Consider the following 26,141-nt stretch of genomic DNA (forward strand, 5'->3'; position numbering starts at 1 on the left):
TCAAGGACTGTGAGCCACAGTAGCCTAGCGTAGTGCCCAAGGGGCTCGTAGCTGCCCCTTGGCTAGCAGTCCGGTCTTTCTTGCCCAGCAGAACTCACAGGCAAAGAAGAGTTAGAATCTGCAGTGTGCACACTAAGCATAGACTGACCCAGAGGAATGAGCTGCCACCTGCTTCCCAACCTGGAGCCAAGCTTGGACAGCCCACCTGGACTAGCTTGCAATTCTGCATACAGAGGCTAGGGAGTCCATGGCGCCCACCTCCCTACACAGCTACCTTGTCTTACTTTGTGAACAGATGGCATCCTGCAGCCATCACTCTGTGTCCTGCTGCAGCCATGGAGTCACTCTGCAGCCTAAGGTAATGCATAATACCTCCTTGGGCTGTGTGGAGGTCCAGAGCTTAGTGTGTCTGCACATGGTGCAGACACCTCTAATGTGCTTCTGTGTAAGAGACCCCACCTGTGTTGACAGCAGCAGCTTGCTTCCTTGGGTGGCCCTCACTCCTGGGCACTGGTACTCCTCAAAGCATGTGACCTACTCCTGCCTGTCTGTGTCATTACCCACTTCCCTACACAGATCCTGATGGAGACCAATTGTCCATCTCAGATCCTTCTCGGCCACTGACTATCAGGAGCCTAGCCAGGTCAGTGAGATCCTCAGAGACACGAAGGTGACATGTCGTCCAAGGCTACCCAAGTCACGAAAGTGTTTGTCTAATGAAGTTGAAACACTGGAGTGTGGCTAGCAAACATGGGACAAGGGCCCCATACTTCCCTTGTGGTGCTGGACCAGGGCTCTGTGCCTAGCTAAACCTTGCCCCAATGCCCCTGGGCCCAGGGTCATCCCTATTAACAGACTCTGCCTGTATACCATGCATTTCTATCGACTGAAGACTGTTGGAGGTGTCTCATCTGTAGTAGGGTGCATGCATGCTTATTCCAGCCCTGCTGAGAGTTGCAGGCCCTTGACTTCCTGGCTCCTTTAGGGCTGTGTCAGGCACAAAGGTTCTGCCTCAATTGCGACCCTGTCCCCGGGGCTCCCACATCCTCACACTTTGAATCTGTTCCTACTGCCTCACTCAGAGTCAGGCTGGGTGCACAGCAGTGAGGCCACCTGGGTTCCCGGGATCTTCTGTGAGCTCTGAGCTCTGAGCTCTGGTTGGAGGCTGTGTTCTTTTGACAGGCTTGGTTACACCAGAACCCGCTCATGCGAAACAGTGAGCTGGGGGAGGCAATAGCTGGAGAGGAGATGATTAAAACACAGCTCAATAAAAGCACCAACCCGGAGAGCATGTTACTGCAGGGACTCTCCTGCTCTCACCAGTGTGGCAGGACACCTCTCAGTCACGGCGTAGGAACCAGGGCGGAACACAGCCTGTTGCTGGGGCGGCTGGGATTTGCTGAGGGTAGGGCATGTAGGACATGGCAGCCCTAAAAAGCATCAGTCCTAGAGGGGACAACAACATTGTCCCCAGCTCACCAACATGGTCACCCGTGGCTGGACATATTCAGATATGACTGCCCCTACACCCAGGTCTGCACCACATCCCTTCTATGTAGACATGACCAGGCCTGGGGTCTAGGAGCCAGGGTAGGGGCACACTACAGGCTGCAGGAGGGGTGCTGATCACCCCCGCTGACCTGATGAAGACTGGGCCACAGTGGGTCCTCTGGATGCCTGGCTCAGGCCTGGTTTGTCAGTTCTTGAAAGTGGACCTTGCTAAACCACAGTACCACACCAGCTGGCTGTGGCTAGGCACACCCTTTTTCAATGCTACCATAGCCTTCCAGGTCAGAAATACCTTTTTAAAAGGCTGACCTCAAACTTGGGGCAATCTTCCTGTCTCAGTTTCCTGAGTGTTAGGGTGACAGAAGTGCACCAGTCCCATAGCAGAGAAAGGCACGCTCAATGATTGAAGGGACACTTTTGCAGAGTCATCTGTTTGAGGGAGACACTCTGGCCCACTAAGGGTTACAGCACAGAACTCTGGCTGCAGCTTGGCCCATTTATGCTACGATTGCCAGCGCTGCAACAGCAGCCAGTTCATTAGGGAGCCAGAGGGACCTGTGCACAGGATGATTAGGCGCCAGCTCATAGTGCTGCCTGGTGGGGCCTGTGCCCCTCAGCAGTCTCTGATGTCATGATGCCCCTTGTGTGGCACTGTACCCATGACAACACCCACCTCACCCCCTCTTGGCACAGAAGCCACTTGTCCTAAGTGGCAGGGAGCTGGCAGCACTAGCCTGTCTTCTCCCCCAATGGTGCTCTTTGTCTGGGTTCTGTCAGTCCCTGCTTTGTGCAAACCTCAGTGTGACCATCATGGCCTTCTGGGGCAGCCCACAACTTCCCAGCACCCCTTACCATGGGAACCCCTGGAGTCCCCAGTTTACTCATAGGGAAATTGGGACAAGATTGTAATGCACAGGCTACATAATGTGGGGTGTCCAGGTCTGTGTCCATGATCTACTCTTCTCTTAACCTACTGGGGAGTCAGTGGCTGGGGCAGGGGTTTATCAGCATGCTCCTCCTCTGCCAAAGCCCTTACATGATACTTAAGAACACTGTTGCCACCAGGGCTGTTGGAGCTTCTGACATGGGGTACAGGCTAGGATACCCCACAGAGAATGCCAAGACCATGTACTGTGCTGGGAAGCTCATGCTAGGCCACCTTTCTAGATCTTCCCTCTACCTAACAGTGGCCAGCTGTACCACAAGAAGGCTGTGTCAGCCTTACACAGGACCCTCTGTGCTACCACTGGCCTTCTGGGACTCATAGCACAGAAGTCATGTGACAGGGATGAAGGAAGAACACACTTCACAACAGCCTTCATGTGCATACAGCTCTGCCACAGCACAGATCAGGGGCCAGTGGAGCAGAATGGCCAGCTGGTGGCACGACCTCAGACCCTGTGATTGCAGTTTCAGGCCAGCCTTATGCCTCTCAGCCTGCAACTAACTGTCACCCACAGCAGGAAACAAGGCTGTCAGTTCTTACCTGGTCATTAATCTGTGCTTTCTGCCCAGGGCCTGCTGCTATCAGTCCACCACAAGGGCATGACGATATGCAAAGAGGAAGCTACCTCCAGAATTTCCCTCCAGCTCCAGTGTCTACCCCTCAGGTTTGCCAAGTATTTCTGGGAAGACTGGCATCTGGCCACAGAAATGGCAAAAGGGACAGAGAAGCTGCTGAATGTGCAGCTAGAGCCAGGCTCTCAATCATACCCCTGGTCTCACCACAGCTCAGCCTGGTGGGGTCGTGATGAGACCCTCTAGAGAAGAACCCCTCCCCTGCAGTGTGGACTAGGGCTGAGCTTCCCACACTGTGTGTGTGGCCTGTGACTTGCAAAGGCTGATGCAGCAGCTGGTGACAGGCAGGGCTGTACAGGAGGCACCCCCTCGCTAAGAGAACCCCTTTGATCTAGTTAGTGACCTGTGGAGAGTTGCTCCAGCCTGTGAAAAGCAGGCTGGTGGGCAGGCTGGCAGACTGTGCCTCAAGCCCGCCCATGTTATCACACATGGACAACTCTTAAGAAGGAAGGGCTGACCTGGTGCATTCCCAGAAGCTCACACCACATCTGCACATAAGTCTACTGAACAGGCCAAGAACCTGGAGGGCATGCTGGACATGACACCTGCTGGGTACCACTGGCAAAGCTGCTTGGCCTCTCTGTTCCTGTGTGTCAGCCCAGAGTTACCATTCCACAGAGCAAGGAATGAACCATGTCTACAGGGATCATGTGGGACTGCCTGAGACTTAAGAGTGTTCACCCTAGCTAGCCCCAAGCTCATTCAAGGCCCTTGCTATACATGTGGGATGGAAAGTGACACAGCTGGGTGGCTGAATTTTCTGGATTTCTCATCTCTGATTCTTTTGCTTCTGAGATAGGATCATGCCTGCTGTAGCCTAGGCTGTGACCAACCTTGCAGCAACCCTGCCTTAGCTTCTTGGATACTTCTTGCACTACGCACAGCTCAGGAAACTCTGTAAGGACAAATGCTGTCAAGAGAGGAGAAGAGCCCATGAGGGGCCCAAGTCTGACACAGGTCTGAGGGGCTTTGTTTTGTTTTGAGGTAACCCGGCGGGCTGCCCTCAAACGCAAGGATACCTGTAACCAAAGATGGTCCTGAATTCCTGATCCTCCTGCCATTTGGTTGGCCTTAACTCTCATCTCAAAACTGAACCAACAAGACTGTTGGCAACAACTGGTGCTGCACATGGACAAGACACCCACATGAGCAAGGCCACTCTCAACTGCCCTACTGTGATCACAGAAGGAAAAGCCAGAAGAGGGGGTGAGAGAAGCTAGCATGAGCATCTCAGGTGTCCTCATCTCTCTACACAGCCAAATTAGAAAAGGACACTCCCTTCCCCATCACAAGCAGGAGCTGAAGCTCATGGCCCATAATCTGCTCTTTAACTGCGGTCACCTCTCCCTGCCAGTAAAGACAGAACAAATCCCAAGAAAGAACTCTTTTAATGGCTGTGTAATATTCCCTTAGCACATGTTACTTTACTGGGGAGGTCTGTGAGACCATACTGCACCTGTCCCAAAAACATAGTTGCCAAGGCCAAAGGTCAGAGCAGACATGGCTCATAAGACAGCCTTCTGCAAAGGGTCCATGAGTTACTGCAGTTGACTTGAGGATTCTGGGGTCTGTGCCCTGGGGTGACCTAGATGCCCCAGTACCACATCTCTCCCCTGAGCTGAGCCTCCCACAAAGTCTGTGCTCACATGTGAACAATCTAGAAAAATTCCTGTACCCTATAGCCTCCCTAGAGATTCTGGTGCCTTCAGTATGGGCTGTTTCCTGGCCCAGAGGTCAGCCTATAGCTCCAGTGCGTTTGAGTTCTGCCTCCCACTGCCAGGGCCAGAGGTATGCTGGCTCAGCTCAATGCCTGGTCTCTTATGAAGGAGGCGGTGTAGGCGTGGGGATGCATGCACACAGTGCTGGCTAGGGCTAATGTTTTCACCTCCACAGCCAGCAAGTACCTTCCTGGGAGACTCAAAGAGTGTCAGGCTGCAGAGAGGACCTAGCTTGGCACTGTGTGACTCTATGCTGGTAGCTCCTCTGTTCCTTAGGGACATGCAGGTGGAACTCCAGTGCCTACCATTTACTGTGGGCTCCTCTGCACCCTCTTTAGCCATTAAAAATGCAAAGTAGCACCTGTCCTGCCCTGGTCAGAGAGGAGTACGGCTTGCAGCTCCCTGATACTGCTGTGGACTTGGTAGGGCAGGTGAGGGACCAGGGGAATGGAGAGAAGCCAAAAAGGACACAGCCTATGCATGCAGGCTGGGGAGGATGGTGGGGAATTGTGACCACCACGTGGGAGCGGCTGGCGGGGAAGAGAAAGACAGGCACTCACCCCGGGACTCAGACCCCATCTTGCCTTGCGTGGCATGGCACCCCTCACAGCTTCTCTGTCCACACCTGCTGGGGAGCAGCAATCCTGGTCCCCAGTCCCCACTATGAGGCCCCACCCTCAGCTGGCCATGCATCCCCCTGACTGGTGGGCACACCTGGGAGAGCGCTGTGCTGGCCACTCTGCCCTTTCACTGGCTGGTCTATGATGCCTCGGACCACTTGTCACCTAATTTGACGTTATGCTGCCTGACAGTGGAGAATGGTGCCATCATGGACCACAATCCCCAAATGTTGCTTGTTTGTGCACATGTGGTTGAGCCTGAAATTGCTTTTACTGTCTGGGCAGTTCCTGTCATGGCTGCGGCTGAAAGAGCCCTGCCTTCACAGCTCAATTTGCAGGTGCCAGCCCTCCCAGCTCTAGCCATGCAAGGTGTCTACTCAATCAAAACTGGACATGGGTCTCAACCCTGGCTCATGCCACCTTCCCACATCATGCCAGACTTGATGTTTCATTTAGACTGAAGACAGGCCCCAATGACCCCAGAGTGGATCAGCAGGCCCATACTACATCCTTAATGAGTTAGCCCAGAGCTTCATAGCTCTGGTATCATGTCCAGTCACAAAAGGAGAAAACTGCCCCAGGAAGCAGAGTGAGGACAGCAAGCAAGAAGCAAGGGGGGGAGGGAGACCAGGAATGGCCCAGTAGACAAAGCAGGCAATGATCTGAATTCCCACCTTCTGAACCCACATAAAGGTGGGTGTGCTAGTTGTGAATGAAAGTGAGATGGGAGGCTGATGGGGCACCCCAGAAGCCATAGGCAGGAGACCATGCCTCACATAGGAAGATGACGGACAGTGGGTTACATGTGCACACAGGTGCACATGAACACACACGAATAGTAGCAACACTAATAAAAAGGTAAATGGTGACCCAGTCCTGGGCATGGCCATCCTGTGGGCCCATCATTAGGAAGGCCAAGGCAGGATCAGGCAAGTCCATGATTGATGTCTCAAAAACTGAAATGGAACTAGTAAATAACTTGGCTCAACAACAAAGGCCAGGTTCCCTGAGCAGCACTACCAGGGAGAGACAGTCGTCCCCCCACCCCCCACCCCGCTGAGATCCCTAAGAAAAACCAAAGATAGGGCTCCTTAAAGACAGAACCACCAAATGCCCAACTTTTTGAGTACCACCAGCAGGTGGGGTGCACCCAGGTGCAGGACTGTCCCTACCCATCCATCCACTGAACCTGAGGTGACTGTTGCACCTACCTGCGTGGCCACTTTGCCATAGTCGATCCAACGCAGTGTGGCGAAGTTAGTGGACTCAGCGCAGTTAAAGCCATGGTTGAAGCCCGCATGGTAACCATAGGGGAACGTGATCATGAACTCCCCAGCTTCCTGTGTAATCTATGGAAGAGAGTGATAAACTAAGCGGGTGATGGATGTGGACCTAAGGATGCCCATAGCTGCTGAAGCCCTTTCATGACCTGGTGGGTTTAGTAGGGCCACAGGGTAGCTCAGAAACCTGTGAGATCCTGCCAGGTTCAAAAAGAATGTGGCTGAGGGCTGGTGAGACTCATCAACACTAAAAGCATTTGCTGCCAAGCCTGACAACCTGGGTTCAATCCCCAGGTCCCAGGACAGAACTTATACCTGACTTCTGTCAGCTATCCTCTGACCTCAGCATGCATGCTGTAGTACTCACATCCATATAAATACATAAGCAGTTTTGTAAAAAGGAAGAGCTAGACATGCTGGTACATGTCTTTAATCCCAGCACTTGGAGGCCTCTCTGAGTTAGTTTCAGGCTAGTTTGGTCTACACAATGAAACCCTGTCTTCAAAAAACAAGCAAGCATGGGCCAAAGATGCTGTGGAGGTGCAGTCATGTTAGCCCTTGGTGACTAAGGCAGGAGAATCATGAATTGAGACTAGCCTGGACTACATGAGAAGACTTGGTTCCAGCACTGAGCACCAGAGGACACAGGGCAGGAAGCCTACACTCTGCACCATGCCATCTCACCCAGCTAAAGGGGACAGTCATCCATCCAGTGTGGCACTGGGCCACTGGCTGCTAAAGCCAACCCTCAGAGGCCAGGCCAGAATACATGCAAGCAGTGTCCTCTTGTGCAGAGTTGCCCTGATGACACTACTGTCATATGAGGAAGTACAGACACAGCCCTTTGTGCTGGGGACAGCACTGACACCTCCAAGAACACTCTGGAACAGCTCCAGACACATGCTCCCAAGGGGAGGGATGGAGTCCCATCTGTAATGACAACTGAGGTCCCATGAGGAACAGGATCTCCTCCGAGGCTGCTGGATCCTCACTGTCCACTGAGCAGACAGGAAGGCTTGAAGACAAGTGTCTGTGGTTCTGAGCTTGGCCCACACCAACCAAGGAAGAAGGTTCCAGAATCCCAAGGAGGCCCTGGCCCTCAGCCTGGCTCATTCTGTGACCCTGGTCACCCTGGCTTCTTGAAACATGGGCTCTGATGCTGGCTTCTCAAGCACACAGGAGATTCACTGACCCAAGGCTTCTGAGCCTCTCTTTACAGATGGTCCAGCTGGATGGCATCCCTGTGCGCCTGTCACAGTGAGTCACTGTGACATAAACAGTATTGAGAGGGTCTTCTCTCTCTGAGCACTCTAAGTCACAATGATCTCCACCCTTCCTCTCAGCACCTTATTCTGGGTGGCTGGGCTGTGTGTCCCCCACAGGCCACCTAGCCCATGTCACTGGATTTCTCTTAGTGACACAGGAGAGGGAGAGTGGATGCCAAGGTATACGGTGTACATCAGTCATTCGTCAAAAATCCACTAAAACCAACATGGCCTGCAGCACAGCATGCCCTGGAGAACGTGCCAGTATTTTTCTTTTCACATAATTAATTGCACCAATCATGGAAAGTCAGTGACAGCAGCATTATGTTTTAAATTCCTACCCATGTGACAGTTGCTTATGAAGGCTGGTGAAGTGTGACACAAGTGTGTCCCTGGGTCCTGGCAGTCATAGCACTGCAAAGGAAAGGAAGGCCTGGAGCTTTAATGCTGTCTCTGTGGACAGTGGCGGTGACAGCAGCTCAGTGCTGTCCTCTCCATGCCGTCCAGCATTCATGGTGCAGCACATGCCAGGAGCCAGCATCCTTGGCCTTCTTGGGTGCAGCACACCACACACACTGGGGTCAGTGGTGAGGATGTAGGCATGGCCACACAACAGACAAGACAAAGTCTTGCTCAGGGTAGCAAAAGAACGATGCTCCTGTCACAGCCACTGTGCCCCAGCCTCTGCTAAGCCGCTGAAGCTGCTTTCCCCTCACTGCTCTCAACAGAGCCCAGGGATAAATTAGGAAGCGTCAGATGACGGATGGCTGTGCAGCAGAGCCACAGTGGCCAGGGCCAGGGCAAGCCAGGGAGAAAGCTGGAGACGCTTCAAGAGGGACAGATGAGGAAGTCGATGGCAGATTACAGAAATACACACTCTTAATTATTAACGAGCCAGCTATTGATCAGCTTTCCCTTCTAAAAGTAAATACCATTACAGACTCACAAGTGCAGTGTGCAGCTGCTCATCTGAAGGGTGACAGGAATTCTGATGAGGGGATCCACGCCTCATTTGCAGGAGGACATGCTTATTTCTTGCCTGTCTTTAGCCCCATCCCAAAGCAGCTGATGCCAGACAAGGGCCTTCACCCACAAGCCTTTAGGGCTGGCCAGCCAGAACACCCAACACAACAGTGTACAGAGCGTGGCTCTCATGTCAGCAGCCTCTTTGAGTCTGGAGGCAAGCCGGCTGCCTTGGGGCTGGGTACCATATGTGCAATCTACACCACTATTGAGACACTGACTAGGAGGAAAGGACCAGGCAGTGACTCTGTCCATGGGGGTCTCAGTGCATGAAGCACCGGCCTGGAAAACATTCTCCATGAGCCACTTACAAAGCAGACACTTCTCACTTCCACAAGTGATGATCTGCCATCTGGCAGTGGGATCTATGCTTCTCAGAGCCATAGCCGGGAGCAGCCTCTGGGCTGCAACCGCAGGAAGAACACAGCCGGATAACACGGGTGCCTTGATTGAAATGTCAGGAACAATTTCTAACTCACTGACACCGATGTGAGCACGGAGCAAGGGCTCTGAATCTATGAACGAGCCCTGGGTTGACAAATTGCTCTTCAAAGACCTTTCAGAAACGGTTGTCCTAAGGCCCCTCTCCCTTCTTGGTCCCCAGAGCACCCAGGATTGTACTCCTCTGCAGACACAAGCCCAATTGGGCTAGCCTTCCCTGCTAGGATGTGGCCCACATGGCATGGAGAAACCTAAGGTCCTGGTCTGCAAACTTAAAGTACTTGTCAACCCGCTTCCACTCCCCAGCAGGTGCCACAGGCTGGCTCTCCCACCTCAGACCTTATCCGTCACAGCCTTTACAGTAGCACACAGGACGAGCTCAGGCTCCATGCGCAGGAGTGCTGAGCCACTAACTGCTAAGCAAGACATCTTCACTCAGAGGCCAGCCACCCTGTTGACTTTGAGCAGTTAATACCAGGTGTGGCCTGAGCAGTAGGGATCTGTACTTGAGCAAAGGACTCTGTGTGGTTTGGGGACAGTGAAGACCCTGCCAAACCCACACTTGCCCTGTGCCCTCACCCATTTCACCTTCAAAAGAACAAGGTCATGTCCCAAGACCAGTTGGTCCCCACCACAGAACCATCCCTAGTGGTACATACCCGGCTGAAGGGGATGCCATACTTCTTCAGGATGATGGGCGAGATGAGCGTCATCTTATGCCTTAGGAAGGCATCACAGCCCTGTGAGCTCCCAGGGAAGAAGCCTGGGGTGGAGGAAAGCCGTGTCAGAGTGGGTGTCAGTGTGGGAGACAGGAGCAGCTGTCACTCCTGTGACTGACAGCTGCCCAGCAGACAGCTCTCCTGCAAGCTCTTAGGCTGATTCCACCCTGTTCACTAGGACAATCATCAAGGTGTCCTAAGCACACAGCCTCTAGGAGGCAGCATCCCAGGACCATATGGATAGGTTCAGTGAGCTGGCAGCATTTAACTCCTCCCTGAATGGCATGGGAAACTACAAAGAGCAAAGTTGAGAACTACCAAGAAACAAGACGGCTGTAGCTGCTATGTGTAGCCTCTGGGTCCCAGCACCTTAGTAATCCACAGAGGAGAAATGAGGCCCCAGGACACAGCTGACCTCAGGACAGGGAGCAGCCTATGTTCCCACCAGGGCCCCCTCACCTCCCCAGGCAGATGGTCTGTTTGCCTTAGAACAAGACAGTCGTCTCAAGGCTCAGCCATGTCCTGGGATCCCAACATAGATTCTGCCCTTGTGCTCCTTGAGGAGCAGTTCCCACTACAGACAGATGATCCTTTCAGAGGCCCAGGGCAGGCTGGGCTCAGCTCTACCCTCTCAGAAGCAGCACTGCAGCAGCCAAGATGGGCGCATAGGAAGCAAGTGAGGCAGGGGACACCTAGTTCTTAGACTAACTGCTCACCACACAACACTGTCCTGTGTATACTCAGAGAATGCCTACACATCATCATCCCTATACAGTGAGGGTCACAGAAGTCTGCTGTGGGCAAAGCAGGGGACAGGAGGAGAACTGACCCAGCCTCAGAGTCTAAGGACCCTTCCAGAATCCCACAGACACTTGCCCAGCTTCTAAGCTAGCATGTCCCTGCTAGGTCTCTGCTTCCAGAGCACATGTTTGAGTGTATGCACACCCACAGACATGTGCACAGGGCACATGGCAAGCAGGGATTTAGAGGCCCTGGCTGTTGGCAGGAGGCTGAGCTGGAAGAGCAGGCACCAGAGGGGATGACGGCCGAGTCCTCAACTTTCCTTCCTTGGTGCTAAAAGCGCCTTAGTTAAAATTATGACTGCAGCTTCCAGCAGCACGTCTCCCTCCTAAGCACGGCTTAAGTGGCTCTCATTAGGGCCCTAATAAAGGCTCAAATCTGAAGTGATTAGCGCCCCCACATCAGTGCTCTCCTGCGGGCGGGTGCCTCTCCCCATAAGCCCATTTATGGCTCAGCTATTCGTTCTCTGTGAGTTAGCAGAGAACTCTGTGAGCCTGCTCCACTCAGCTCTGCTGTGGGTGGCATCAGTGGCACATGCCCAAAGAAGGTCTTGGGGCTGCCGAAGCTGGAGCCACAGGGGAGCTGCATGGAGCCTCCTGATGTGTCCTGCCTCCCAGTCTTATCCCCACCCTACCCTGGGCAAACTGTTCGGTCCTTCCTCTGGTTCCAGGGAACTTCCCCACCCAGCTGTCGGGACTATGTGGACAGGGCAGATTGTTCTTGTTGGAGGCAGGGTCTTACTATGTGGTTTTGAATAGCCTGGAAATCACTATGTGGACCAGGAGGACCTTAAACCTAGAGATCCACCTGCCTCTGCCTCCTGAGTGTTGGGACTGGACGCCTGCACCACCATACCCTGAAGTTAGGTGTTTGAAGCAGCCAGCCTGGAGGTTCAGAACTGAAATCCTGCTGAGCTTCTGTACATCCCTGCTGCCACCTTCGTCCCCTGCTGGCCCTCGGAATGCTGATGTGACTAGTGGGGTGGATGGAGGGTGCTGACATTCTGACCATGGCTCGCCTATCATTCTGAGGTCAGCCTCCCTGTCTCCAGAAGCCACAAAGCAAGAACTACCTGAGCCTCACTCACTGAACAGCATCACACTGTCAGCAGAGGCTGGGCAGCAACTGTGAGCTAGTGCCCAGGTCCTGAGGTGTTAGCTGAAGAGCATTTCCTTTGTGTTTTATAAATGACATCAGCTCACTCAGGGCACCTACAAGGTATCCACAACCTAACCCCCAGGACCTGTGTGTCGTGACTTCCAGGGCAGAAAAGACTATGCAGATGTCTCAAGCTAAGGAGCCTGAGCTGGATCACCCTGCCCAGTGTCCTCATGGGTCCTCCTCAGAGAGAGGCAGGAGGAGGAGGAGAGGCTGAGAGCCTGGGAGATGTACTGCTGGCACTAGGCTAGGAAAAAGGGGTGGAGAGCTGAAGGCTGCATGGTGGGCTGAAGGACTCCCAGGACACCCTGCTGCATCTGTGGCCTTAGCATCTGAGCTGTGTGGGCACCATCTAGGCTGCTCACAGCCACTGAGGCTGTGCATGGGCACAGTGGGGCAGGGAAGCAGGTATGTGGCTAGCACTGCCTTAGTGGCCTTGCTCAAGGCCACACTGTGAACACTGCAGAGGGCAATGTCTGTATGAAGCTGTATGAAGCGCTGTATGAAGCTGTGGGTTTCCTGCAGCTGGGCCCTGCAGGAGCCAGGTTAGTCTTCCTGTGTCAGGGCTGCTCTGGGGATGACTGAGTCTAGGCAGACCTTTCAGGTAGTCAGGACTCGCAGTGCTCTCAATGTGTGTGTCCCTAGATTCCCACATACAAACTTACACCTTACAAAGAAATAGCTGAGCTGGGCATGGTGACATGGACCTGTCATCCCAGCACTTGTGAGGTTGAGGCAGGAGGATTATAAATTCAAGGCTGGCTTAGGCTACAAAGTGAATTCAAGATAAGTCAGGGTTCAATGTAGCTAAACCCTGTCTTTAAAAGCTAGCAAAAGAAAAACCAACACGGCTAGGACAGCTGTCCTGCCCTCATGAGGCCCTAGGTGCCATCCCAAGCATCAGAGTGCAGTGAGAAAAAGGAAAAGCCAGATATCGTAGCACACACTCTTCACCCAGACATCCTAGACCCAGGCAGGAGGATGGTGAACTCCCTACCAGCTTGGGCTACAGGTGAAGCCCTGTATTATAAAGCCAGGCTCGGGCCATGGAGACCAGGGTTTCTGACAGAGCTTGCTGTGCCCTTATCTGAGGGCATAGGGGTCACAGATGGCAAACTGAGTGCACTTGCACTGACCTCAGAGACCAGGCTAGGGCATGCTGTCACTCAGCCCACCATACCCACCCGGGGCCTCTAGCTGGGACCTCTCTGCACCTTGAGCTCTGGCTGCTTGGTTCCTTCCTGACAGGCAGCATCCAAAGCTCTGCCATCACTCTAGGGAGAGGCCACAGAAGGCTGAGTGCAGGGGGTCATATACATCCAATGAGTGATCAGCTGACAGGCACAGCAACATTCACCTACCAGGCCACCTCCCATCTCACCTTTGTCCCTGTCCCACCTCAGCTGAGCAGGGGCTCAGATACCTACCTATGGCCAGGCGCTCCAGGCGCTTGCCGTGCTCCGGTGGTATGGCGTACCTATGAGAGAGGAGGCACATTAGAGCCAAGGACCTTTGGCTAGTGTAGTGAACACCCACAGATAGCAGGCAGGGAGTCACACTGGACAATGAACAGCGGAGCTGTCACACTGGGGGAGAAGGAAGGTGAGGGTATACAGCTCAGCACCTTGCAGGGCACAGAGGCAAGAAGAGGATGCAGGAGCCATGGCTGAGGACGCTTACTACATCCGCAATACAACAGCTGAGAACTGAGGAGTTTTCAAGTGAAATAAAAAGGTGGTAAGAGACTCAGCTACCACCCTGTCATCAGATCTACAGAGAACACAATAAGGAGTTTCCAGGTGCTCGGGACCCCATCCAAGAAAAGCCGGCACCCTCAGCTCTAGGGTTACCCCAGACTTTTCATGTCTGGACAAACTGAGGTCACACTTCCTTCCATGGTCTCTCATCACTCATGCAGGGGTGCTGAGTCCCTCACAGCCCAGAGCACTGTGATGGAGGCCAGCAGCCCCCACCCCCACCTCTGGGGGCTGCTGGGAAGACACCCAAGGCCTGAAAGGAACCAATTCCCAGCTCTGGCCACAATGATGAATGCGGCATCCCCAGGACACAGCATCTTCCACTTAATTAGTGCCTGTAATTGGGACTTGTAAAGATAAGATTAATTGAATCTGGTGGCTGCTGAAGTTTAATATGTTGGAACATGCCTGGCATTATCAGGAAGTGCAGCCTGCAGGCTGCTGGCCATGGGTGCAGAAGGGTAGCCCTAGGGAGATAAGCCTATGGACACATGGTAGGGAACAGCGGACTGGAAACCTCTGTGCTTTGCGGCAACCAAATGAGGCCACAGAGACTGCCTATGTACCACCCTGCCACGGGCCATGGCCAGTGAGCACCTTGATTCCCCAGATGAGGCAGCCAGGGTAAGGGCCCAGTGCTGAGCCTGGAGAAAGCTGCATGAGCCAGGGCAGGGTGGCCAGGCCCATCTGGAAGGGCAGCTCTGGGTGGCTGCAGCCAAATGCACAGCCAACCTTCCCAAGGATCCTATGGGGCTCCCAGAGCAGAGCTTCAAGGATCCTATGCGGCTCCTCCTAGGAGATGCAAAGGTCTGAGACCACATGTCAGACACAAGAACTAAATCACAGGCCTTTATCAAAGCCCTGCACGATGCTAGGGCATCACTGACATCAATTCAGCCTTGGGTTGGGAACAGTGCAACAGAACTACAGAGGATCAGGAGCCACCAGCCGGCACTATGACTCCATCTTTGAGCTTCAGGGAAGGCAGGTCCCTCCACCTCCCTCCAGCATCAACCTCCCATGCCATGGCAGCTGTGCCCAAACAGCACCCACGCTGGTCCTAGCCAGTGGCCACTGTTGCAGACTGCTCACGGCTCTCCTGTGACAGCTCTGGTCACTGCTTGCACATGTCCTCCCTCCCACCCATACCAATGTACACAAACACGCACACATCTCCCACCGTGTGCTCAGCAGGACCCAGTGCCTTGTCCCTGCTCCTCTAAGATTGTCCCTGATAACAGCTGAGAAGCCTATCCTGCCACTCCAGTCCACGTGTTCCAAGCCATCCTGGGTGACTCAGCATGGCAGAGAAGTTTCCAGCAGGTCAGGCTCTGTGTGGACACTGGGATGCCCTAGGCTGTGCACAGGTCCAGGAAGACCCTTTGGGTGCTATAGGAAGCCTTCGATATGATCACCAAGCAGGCCACTCAAGGTCTAGGGTTCTGAGGTTCAGCCAACTCCTCCTAGAAGATGCATAGGCTAGAGACCCCACGTCAGGCACGATGCATCCTTCTGAAAAGTCCCCATAATCCCCTGGCATTTGCCTCTATGTTCTAAATCATCTGCTCTCCACAAAGTACCTCCAGGAGGTCTACAGAAGAGGCAGCCCTGTCCTGTCTCCAGCATGTTCCATGGATTTGGTCTCCCTGACTGACAAGCCTATGGGGAACTCTGCATTGGCTAGTGGGAAGACAGCAGCCCTGTACCTGCCTGGGAGGTATGCCAAGGGATGGGGACTACTGCAGATGTGGCCCTGACTCCTCTACATGTTAGTGGTTCACGAAGCCTTGAGAAACAAGCACAAGTAAGGGCTAGGGTAGCTGGGGTCTCCAGGAAGAACAGGATAGCTTAAATGGCTCCTGCCTTCCCCCAAACCCAAAGCTGAACCCACAAATTTGTGCCAGGGACAAGAGCTATGACTCATCCCTGTCTGCAGCCACCACAGCAAGGACCCTAACGCCTCACATCACCAAGTCCAGACCACATGGCTGACCCTGGGGAGTGACCAAGCCATGTGGGGAGGGTAGAAGGTCCATGTGGGGAAGTTGGTCTGAAGCAAACTGGAGACACGGGGACCCCAGGTACTTCAACATGAGGCAAGGAGGTGTGAACTCTGTGCCAGGCTACAGTGTTGAGTGGTGCTAAGCAGCCCAGGATCATCTGAGGGACACGGGCATGAGGCCTTGATGGTATAGTACAGGTTTCAAGTAAGGGGGCAATCTCAAGGCCTCAGGGTACCATGGGTCCAGCCCTGTGGGTAGACAGCCAGCTGAGCCCTGGTGCAATGGGATGAACAGGGCTCTTTGGACACACCAGTCTCTTCCTGCCCTCCTGCCTGTCTCCCGCCCACAGAGGAGGCCGCTATTAATAGTGCAATTTCTGCGGTGTTCTGTTTATCCCCCGGAAGGGCTGATGGATGTGAATAATTACCAGACTATAAAAGCCAGCGTATGTGCTGCTCTCTATTGCTCTAAATCATCAAACAAATAAAGCAAGAAACAGTGTTTCTGAATATAATTTTCCCCTCTAATGGCTCAGAATTATTATCAAGAACAATGAAAATAAATAAGCAAAGCCTTGCCAGTTAAAAACTAAACAACTGTGTCAGGAAGGGGAATACAGGCTTGGGGGAGCAAGCCTCACACAGGACTGTGTCAGTAAGGGGCCACAGGCTTGGGGGAGGGGCAGGCTCACACAGGACTGTGTCAGGAAGGGGAATATAGGCTTGGGGGAGCAAGCCTCACACAGGACTGTGTCAGGAAGGGGTCACAGGCTGGGGGGTACAGGCTCACACAGGACTGTGTCAGGAAGGGACACATGGACCTGGGGGCAGGCCAGCACAGAAGCCTGCCAGCTGGTGAGGGTGAGCCATGCCATGAACCCAACTGCCCTCATGTGCCCAAAGCTTTGGACTTTGGTGGCCTCTGTCTGGCTCCCACAGGCAAGGTGCCTTGCCAGGCCTTTAGCCACATTTGTGCCCCAAGCTCCAAGGACCTGCTGAGGACCATGGTGCCCAGTCCTCAATGAGGAGACCATCATCTAGCTGAGCTCAAGTCAATGACAACATTGAGGCCAAGCAATGAGGGAGCCTTGTATAATGTCCACAGCTAAGGATGAGGGAGGTGATTCCAACAGTGCCTATACAGTGCCTGGCAGGAAACAACTCATACAGACCCAGGAAGAGAGCAGAATATTCTCCCCCTGCCACAGAGGCCAGGCCACGTGCCACGTGAAGGCCCCTGGTAGGGACATGCATACATACGCCTCTCCACCCCAACTCATACACACCATAGCCTAGGATGCCACTGTAGGTTCAACTGCAGTGGCTCTCCTGAGCCCCAAGAGCCAACTTGTCATGGCTATCCTCAGATACAAAGCCCCTGGGCTAAGACCAACAGGGCAGCTCCTGAGCTAAGGTCCACACAGCCCTGTAGGATGGTCACTGCTCCCCATGAGCCAGCAGCTTCCCAGGCCCTGGTGGGAATAGTCCAGAGTGGCCCTCTGCTTGGACCATGAGGCGGCAGAGGCTGAGACAGTGGAGATGTATCTGACGACCACAGGACGACACATCAAGTCCTCATGTGGTTCCTGCACACAGTACCCCCCTCAGAAGAGCTATTTAAACAGCTTAGCTCTGAGGATGAGGCCAGTGCATTGGCCACTGCAGAGAACACCTCAAACAGTGAGACGCCTCTCTCTGCAAAAGGCCATGGGCCCTGGCTGTTCTCCTGGGAGTCCTCCACGCCCTTCCCACTAAAGACGCAGTGCCACAAGCCCACAGCCGTGGCTTAGGGGAGAAGTTTAGGCTGGCAGAGATTTCTTAGTGGCAGAAAAAGGAAGGCAAGCAGAAAACCATGTCCAAAACAGGAGCATAATATCAAGTAACAGGCCAGCCTCTCACAGTGCGGAAAACAGACCAAGGAACTGACCCCACCCCCCACCCCCCCAGGGCTACCAAAAACATGCTGCAGACGAAATCTATACAAAACACCTAGCCCAAGTTTGGTGGACATGCCTATAACCCCAGTATTCAGGGGGCAGAGACAGGTAGATAGATCTCTGAATTCAAAGTCAGACTGGTCTACAGAGTGAGTTCCAGGACAGCCACCAGGGCTATACAGAGAATCCCTGTCTCGAAAAACCAAAAAAAAAAAAAAACCCAAAAACCAAAAAAAAAAAAAAAAAAAAAAAAAGAAGAAGAAGAAGAAAGAAAGAAAGAAAACCACATAAAGTCTTTGGCCAACCAGGACAGGAAAGTCACTGTTCCCGAGTGTCCCTACAGCAGTAAAGGGCAACACTGAAGAGGTGATCCAGAGCAGGTGACCAAGAGCAGAGTAAGTGGCCTTCACAGACACCTTCTCTAGCTAGCTCCACACTGGAAACACTAGGCAATGAAATACACCAGGAACACGTCAGGAGTGCTCAAGGAATAGTCAACGACCGACCGGAGGGAACAGGCTGAGAGCTAGCCAGCACCTTGCAAACCTGAGCCATGTCCCAGCACATGGAGACTCCCAACAGCAGAAGGGACTCAGCACAGAGTTACAAGAAATACCCGGGATCTAAAGTAAGGCACTCAGAAGGAAAGCTACACTGTGTCAGGTCCAAGGGACACCTGTTCTGTGTCCCCAGCAACAAGAATGTAGACAAGAATGGTAGATACACTCCCTCCCACAGGGTCTCATTGAGGCCTATGGTCATACCACTGGCAAAGAGCAAGTGATGGTGGCTCCCACAGCCCTGGCCACAGTCTGGGAGACCTTGGAAAGAGAGCATATGGGACTGCAGATAACTTCCTGGTGTAACCAAACAGGAGGCCTCTGCAGCTGAGTCTCAAAAGGAGGGATTCCACAGGTCAGATCAAAACCTGGACAGACAGGAGTTGAATGAAGGAGCCCTTGAACCCAGGTATCCGGGGCAGGCTGCCAAACAGACTGTCAACACCCACTGCCCACCCAATGGAGAGGAGGCCACAGATGTCACACACATGGGAAAGACACATGGGGCTGTGAGCAGCTCCATATGAGGGACCAGGCTTCTATGTACCCCAATTTGATCACTCCCACAAAAAGTGCTTCAGTTTGCCTAACCCAAAAGGGATTTCCAGTAAGGAACCACCTGACCTGGCTGGCACTGAGTGAGGTCTGCCCATTCCCACCAGGGAATCCCCATGTCTTATCGCTTGTGCAGGTGGGACAGACAATACAAACTGCAGCAAAGATAGCAGCAGCCAGAATGGGAGAGGCTGCTCCCAGGATGGAGACTATTGAGCCACTGGCTTTATCTCTAATGGATCGTTTTCTGGGACAATGGGCGGTAGAATTTGGTGTCACACACCAGCAGTGTCAATAGCTTCTAGTAATGACATTTTTATTGAAACACACAGGGGATCAAGAGAGCTAGCTTGGAGAACACAGAGACTCAGAGATAGGAGGACCAACCACCCACAGGGAAGCTGGTGGTATGGGGAAGAACAGTGTCTGGGTAGCCGGGGAGGGGTGGATGGATATCTGTGACTGTCACATCTCCCTGGGGACCCAGGAAGGAGGTTAGACACTGTCACATTTATGTCCAACAATCTCAGATGAGGCAGAGGCTGCATGCTCAGATGAGGTGTGGGGTCCCACCCCACTCCCACCCCCACCCCCATGGATTTTTAGTGAAGGACAAAGACCAAAACTTAAATGTCACCTATTCTGCACTGCCCAAAGTCTGGGAAAGGTTCACAGGAGAGAGTCCGAGAGGCAGGTCCTGGTGATGGTGCAGAGCTGGTAAGGGCCTAGTGGTGGACATGAGTGGGGTACAGAAAAGGCACCATTTTGGACTTGGGGCTGTGGACATGCAGAGGCTTCCAATACCCTGGACCATGTCCCAGACAACAGCTCAAGTCCTCAAGCCAGGACAGCCATCGGCCTGGACTCACAGTCCAATGCAGTAACCCTGTGTCAGTAGTCTCCTAAGCCAGGCTCAGGATTCTGCTCAATCACTGTGTTCAAACTTAAAAACAAAGAATCAAGGACAGGTCCTCTGAGAACAAGGAGGGGGGCTGCTCAGAACAAAGAGAATGTGGGTGGAGACAGGAGACACTTCCAGGACCTATGTGCTATACACTGTGGCCTGCATGGTAGGCAGCATGGACAGCAGGTCTGTGGTCACCCAGGTCTCTCTGAGGTATGTCCACCTGAAGGAGGTGTGACCTATACGTGGACATCCCAAAAGTCACCAGCAGAGCCTGAGACAGCCTGCAAAGATGAATTCCCAACAGGAAGTATGCCAATCATTGCCTCCCCTGACAGAGCCAGCTTTTACATATGGTTGGAGACAAGACTGAACCGTTTATACAAAGTTCAGCAATGGCCTTTCCCAGGCCACGCAGGGACATGGAGTGTATGGAGTTCAAAGACAAATGGGGCAGCTCAAGTCCTCAAGCCAGGACAGCAGCACTGTGTGCAAAGAGGGCAATGGGACTTCAAGGGCTCCTGCAGAGCACAGCAGTTCACAGCACACATGGAGAGTACACATGAACACACACCTAGGCCCCCAGACAATACATCCTTCGTCCCACAGTAAGAAAGAGGGGGTTCCGTGGCCTACCTGGAGCCTGCAAAAAATTCAGTGGCTCAGGGATAAAGAGATGGCCCAGCAGTTAAGAGCACTGGCTGCTCTTCCAAAGTACCTAGATTCAATTCCCAGCACCCCTATGACAGCTCACTCCAGTTCCAGGGATTGGACAGACATATATGCAGGCAAAACACCAATGTGCATAAAATAAAAATAAGTCATTATTAAAAACTCGTTGGGGTGAGCCTGGCCTCATCAGGAGATGGCCCCTCCAAGGTCAGGGCTGCAGAAAGCAAGGGTGTTCCCACACAGCCTGAAGGCAAGGGGCTACTGTAGGCTGCCTAGAGAGCCCAAAGGGTTCACACACTCCACTTCTGAGCCACAGAGCCCCAGGCACACAGATACCACAGAGCCCACGCTCCATCTGTGATTCCTCTCCAGGAAGAAGGAAAGGAACCAGGCACCCTGAAAAAGAGACAGTGCTGGGTCCAACTGTCGGCCTAGCACAGGGCCACCCTGCTTCTTCCTCTCTTGACGTCTCTGATAATTAAAACATTTAATTTTAGAGTTCATCTCACCTCAAAGTACAGTGTGGCAGACATTAAAGAATGCCCTGTTGGGAGAGAATACCCAGGAGATGGCCTGAGCCACACAGTCAAGGTCAGCATTAGCATGGCCAGTCTGTGATGGAGGGGACCACAAGACACTATACACAAGACACATCACCAAGGCCATTGAGCAAGAAGGAAAGTGAGAAGTCAGATAACAGGCTGCCCAGAGGAGCTAGGAGGACTGTGTAAGACACTGAAAACTCTGCATAGGGCATGGTCCACTCCTGGGAAAGCTGCAGTGCTGGCTCATCATAGACAGATCCACCTGCACTATCAGGCAAAAGAGGCAGGAACAGGAAGAGGGAGGAAGAGGACAGAGTCAGGGAGGAAGAGAACAAAGAGGGGGAAGACAGAAAGTAAAAGAAGTAGACAGAGAGAGGAAGAGGAAGACAAAAAGGGAGGGGAGGGGGCAGGGAGAGGAAGACAGAGGAGAGAGGAAGAGGAGGACAGAAAGAAGAAAGGGGACAGAGAGAGGAAGGAAAAGGATGGTGGAAGGGAGAGGAATCCCCAACCAAAAAAGTAGGCCATATAAAAACCAAAGAGAAAGACCTACGGGCCACCACCCCAGCTCACCGTTTGGCTCAAGAGTCCAACTCAGCTCCAATTCCCCAAGTCTGTGGGGCGGGGAGGGGCTCCTCACAACCTGCTGCAAGCTAACAGCCCTGATTCAGGCAAAGAATACAGAAGGCTTCCTGCTCAGCATTGCTTACAGAGCTCTGAAGCCCAGAAGCAAACTCTTTAAGTGAAGACAGAAAGGCAGGGGAGAGTCAAGTGGGACCCTGAACGAGCCCCAACATGCAAATGGTGTGCTGGCTGCTCTGACCCTCAGATCCTGGGGACACAGCTGCGAGGCAGGGCCTGCCACAGCCAAGTCTTCAGCAGGCCTGGTTGTGGAAAGGACGAAGCAGGACGGCTCATCGAGCTAATGGGCACAGGCTGTGACTCAGAGCTGCACCCTGCCGTGTGCACCAGATTCCCTGAAATTGCCCGTCATCATCAGAGCATCGTGGTGGCTAATGACACAGGGCTCATCTTGCATGCCAGGGGCCCAATGCCCCAGTTCAAGCTCAGGCACATCACAAGTCTCAGTTAATTATCTGGCTGCAGTGGTGGCTGAGATGTACAGCAGTCTCAACAAGCGGAAGGCCAGAGCCATGGCATTAGGGTGACAGAGCAGCTGTGGCCAGAGTGAGGCCAAGGACCCAATGACAAGGCAGCAAGGGGCACTGGGCCAGGAATAACACAATTGTCCCTTGCTAGCTTCTGTGTGTCTGGACCAAGTGGTTTTGATGGCTGGAGAGCCAAGCCCCACAGGACAGAGCTTTGATTCCAGCTGGAGGATACCCCTGGCTGGCTCTCAATCACCTTACATTTGGGGTCTCCTGGCTTCTAGTAGTCCTGAGGGAGGGAACACACAGTAGCCTGTGGACTGACTTCACATGCTTGCAATGTCTGAGACAACATAGGTCAGGGGACATGGAGTGATTGCATCCTTGGGACAGAGGCCAAGGCCATCATGGAGATGTGGACTGGGTAGAGAAAGATCCTGCCACAGCCATACTTGGTACACTAGCAACACAGCCACAGAGCCTGCTGTTAGGCTCTACAGCACAGGGCAGCTACCTGGGACAAATGTCACCCTTAGAGGAGGTTCCTTCTACAGAGAGCTCTGCCATCTCATAAAACCCCAAGGACAGCTGAGGACAAGCACCATGGCCAGGTGCTCTAGAGAGGACAGAGTGGCAGTGCAGGGACCAGGAAGGAGTCCCCCATCCTCACTCCCACCCCCCCAATGGCAATGTCCCCACACCAAGAGACCATCACAGTCACTGGCTTCAGGTCAGAGCAGGGACAGCAGCAGCTCACAGACTTGCACACATCAGTTCAACTCAGATATTGTGGAGCACCTGCCTTTCCAAAGCACTGCAGGGAATACTTGGCACATGGAAAGCATCCACCTCCCAGGTGTCTACCACACAGTAGAGGCAGGACAAGGAAGGGACCAGCAATGTGAGCCAGGTAAGAGACAACCACTCCAAGCTGAGCTGCCTCCTGATGGCTTCATCATCAGAGGGATCTGGCAGCCCAGCTGACAACTGGAAGGAACCACCCTCACAGGTGCAGAGAGTTAGGGTAGGGCACAAGAACCATCTTTGCTCCCTCAGTATGGGGGCTGCAAGGCACTCAGAAGCCAGTGCCATACCAGCTGATAGAGATCCAAGCCAGGGCAGCTCTCCAGCAGATCCAGCCGTCCTTTGGGGTCTTAGAGGGCAATTGATGTAGGCTACCTTCGCTAGGCTAGGCTAAAGGGTATGACTAACCATAGTGGTCATAGCAGATTACACAGGGAGGAGGGGGAAGCACAATTGAGAGACCTTCAAATACAGGCCTCCTCATTTCCCATACAAGGCACTGTCCTTGGAAGTCTTACAATAGCTGCACAGTGTGCCCACTCCTCCAGAGACCCCAGTGCAAGAACAGCTTTCTATAGAGAGCATGAGAGCCCACCACTCCTTCAAGTGCCACGTGCTTGGGCAGCTTCTGGAAGACTAGACAGAACCTGCCCAGGGAAGCACACACCCCCACCTTCAGATTCCTTGACCCTCAAATCACACCAGTCAAAGCTGCAACAGATGCAGAGAAGCTTGAGAAAATACTGCAACCTGCAGATATCCTCATGTATCCAAAACCCAGCATGGGGCTGAACCAGAACACAAAACATAGACTGTACTAGAGGATCTGATGGAGGAGGGGTTGCAACAGTTCCCTCTGAGAGTAAAGCATTCCATTTTGCAGAGATGCTCTTTAAACAGGAAGGTAAGCAACTAAAAACAGTTTCAGGAAGTCCCTGAAACCAACCAGCTTCACTAGGTCTCTCCCTGCCAGAGTGAGCACTAATAAAAGCTGAGCTCAGGAAACCAGTCTGCCTGGAAGATGCTCAGACCATCTGAGGCACTGGAAAGGACAGTCTGCATCCCGACATCCTCCCTGCAGGCTGTGCAGTGAGCATCAGGTTCCCAGCTTTCTGAGCTGTCACTCATGCCTTGGTGATGCAGCTGTCTGTGAGTCATTTCTGCTCTGGTATGTGACCCCTCACGCATATGCCTGTCAGCGACCCCAATAAAACTCATGGCACCACGCTGGACTTTGGTGGTGCCCATACTAGGAACTGTCATAGGCTCTGTTAGCATTCCTTCTAGGCTTTGCCCAACAGTCACCTGGCAACAGCCAAGTAGCCTGGCTTCCTATAAAAGGGGTTGTGTGTAATTGAGGAAAATATGTAATAAAAATATTAAAAATCAAAAAAAAAAAAGGGGTTGTGTGGCCTCTTCTTGATCTCTCTGACTATCTTTTCTCCCTGACCACTTTCTCTCTCTCTCCCCGTGTTCCTGGCCAACCTCTCCTCTTCTCTTCTTCTCTCCCTCTCCTCTCTCTCCTCTTTCTCCTCTTCCTCCTCTTCTTCTTTCTCCTCTTCCTCTTCTTCTTCCTCCTCCTCCTTTCTTCTCTCTCTCTCTCTTTCTCCCTCCTTCTCTCTCTCCTCTCTGTCTTTCTCTGACTCTACTCCCTTCTCAACTTCCCTTCCTATGCCCTAAATAACCCCTATTCTACACTATACCTATATGGCTGGTACTTCAGAAAGAAGAGATGTTTCAGTATGGGCCTAGAGGCACCCCTCCCACCTCACCATACTGTGCTCTACAAAACATATCCTGGCTCTCCTTTTTGTATAAAACACAACAGGCTTCCTACCTGGAGAAAGGCACAGTCAAGGAGCCTGCTAAATGCAGCCAGGAAGCCAGTGGGAACAGCTGCCTCACTCAGAAAGGTTGGAGTGCCATCTAGTGGTCACTAGGAGTGGGACATCCTGCTTATATTCTCACACACAAATACACTCAACCACACCTGCTTAGGCAGGCAACAGCTGCACATATAGTGACTTGCAGCAGGAGTAGCCATTGATTTGGTTTGGATCTGTGGGCGTCACTGGCCCTGCAGGACAATAAATCACAAGGAGCAGGTCCTTGCCACTGCCACATCACTTCTCATGGGATCCCTGAGCCCCAAGTGTCAGCTACCATAGCTGTCCTCCACAGAGGTGGGAGCAGAGCACCATGGGAGGAGTCACATGGCTGGACAGGTCTACACAGAGGACGATGTCACCAGAGGCTTGGGGGCCACACTGGGGGTTGAGGACACAGACAGGGACCTTGGGAGTTAGAATTCGGTGTAAGTGTGAAGCTCAACCACCCCAGAGGGGCCCACAATGAGCATTGTCCAAGCAGGGTTAACTGTAGAAGAGAAAGAAGAGAAGCACAGGAGACAGGCCTGCAGGATCACCTGTGAGCTTATCTCCACTGTGCTACCTGAGGACAAAAGACCTGCACCATCCCTTGGGTTGGGATCCTGGACCACAAATGAGGAGAGGGAGCTGCAACAGCATCCATCTAATCCCCTTCATGTCATGTGACTGATTCAGCTCCTCCCCTTTATGACAGTAGAGTCAGGCAAACCCTTTCTCCTCTTTGTCAGGATTTTGTTACAACAGGAAAAGCAGCTAAGAGCCAGGGCCGACAGAGTGCTGCCCACACATCCCTGACCTCCCAGAACCAACAGAGTTCACCTCCCCATGCACAGGGGACTGAGCGTATGGGGGCTGTCCTGAATGACCAGCGTCACCACAAAACCCTCAGACAGAGGCAGAACAGTCAGAAGCAGAAGCTGGGAGATGACTCGTGGTCTGAAGGATGAGAAAGGGAGCCCAGGGCCAAGGACTGCAGGACCTCTGACCCTGGGACAGCGCAGTGCATAGCTCCCTACAGCTCTGGGAACCAGAAAGCAGCAGACACAACACTAACGGAACTTCTCACCTCTGTAACTGCAAGGAAACAGTTCTGGGACCCACAAGACATGAGAATGTCAAAAAGGGAAACCGGTTTGGGGGTACACTTTCCCATCCAGCCCAAGTCCAGCCCAGCTAGGCCATCAAAGGCATTCATATCAACAGAGCTGTGTCTTCCAGGGAAGGAGAGCTGCCTAGGGCTGAGCATGGACTCCACTGTACAACAAGAACTCCCAGCAGGTGGCCCTGTCACACCTGGA

At 53.0% G+C, this 26,141-nt stretch overlaps 1 protein-coding gene across 6 annotated transcripts in view; it reads right to left on the bottom strand.

Moving 5' to 3' along the window:
- The window catches only part of Kdm4b (lysine demethylase 4B), a 77,663-nt gene that overhangs the window by 20,227 nt on the left and 31,295 nt on the right, over positions 1 to 26,141 (bottom strand). For all 6 annotated transcript variants that reach the window (XM_021186540.3, XM_029471259.2, XM_085833227.1 and 3 more), the window contains 3 exons: positions 13,540 to 13,589; positions 10,094 to 10,197; positions 6,637 to 6,774 (listed from right to left, as the gene is read on the bottom strand). In XM_021186540.3, coding sequence (XP_021042199.1) covers positions 6,637 to 6,774; positions 10,094 to 10,197; positions 13,540 to 13,589 — 292 coding nt within the window. The remainder of the gene's footprint in view (positions 1 to 6,636; positions 6,775 to 10,093; positions 10,198 to 13,539; positions 13,590 to 26,141) is intronic.

This window comes from Mus caroli, unplaced genomic scaffold, assembly GCF_978045245.1.
Source record: "Mus caroli unplaced genomic scaffold, Mus_caroli_1 scaffold_18, whole genome shotgun sequence".
NCBI lineage: Eukaryota > Metazoa > Chordata > Mammalia > Rodentia > Muridae > Mus > Mus caroli.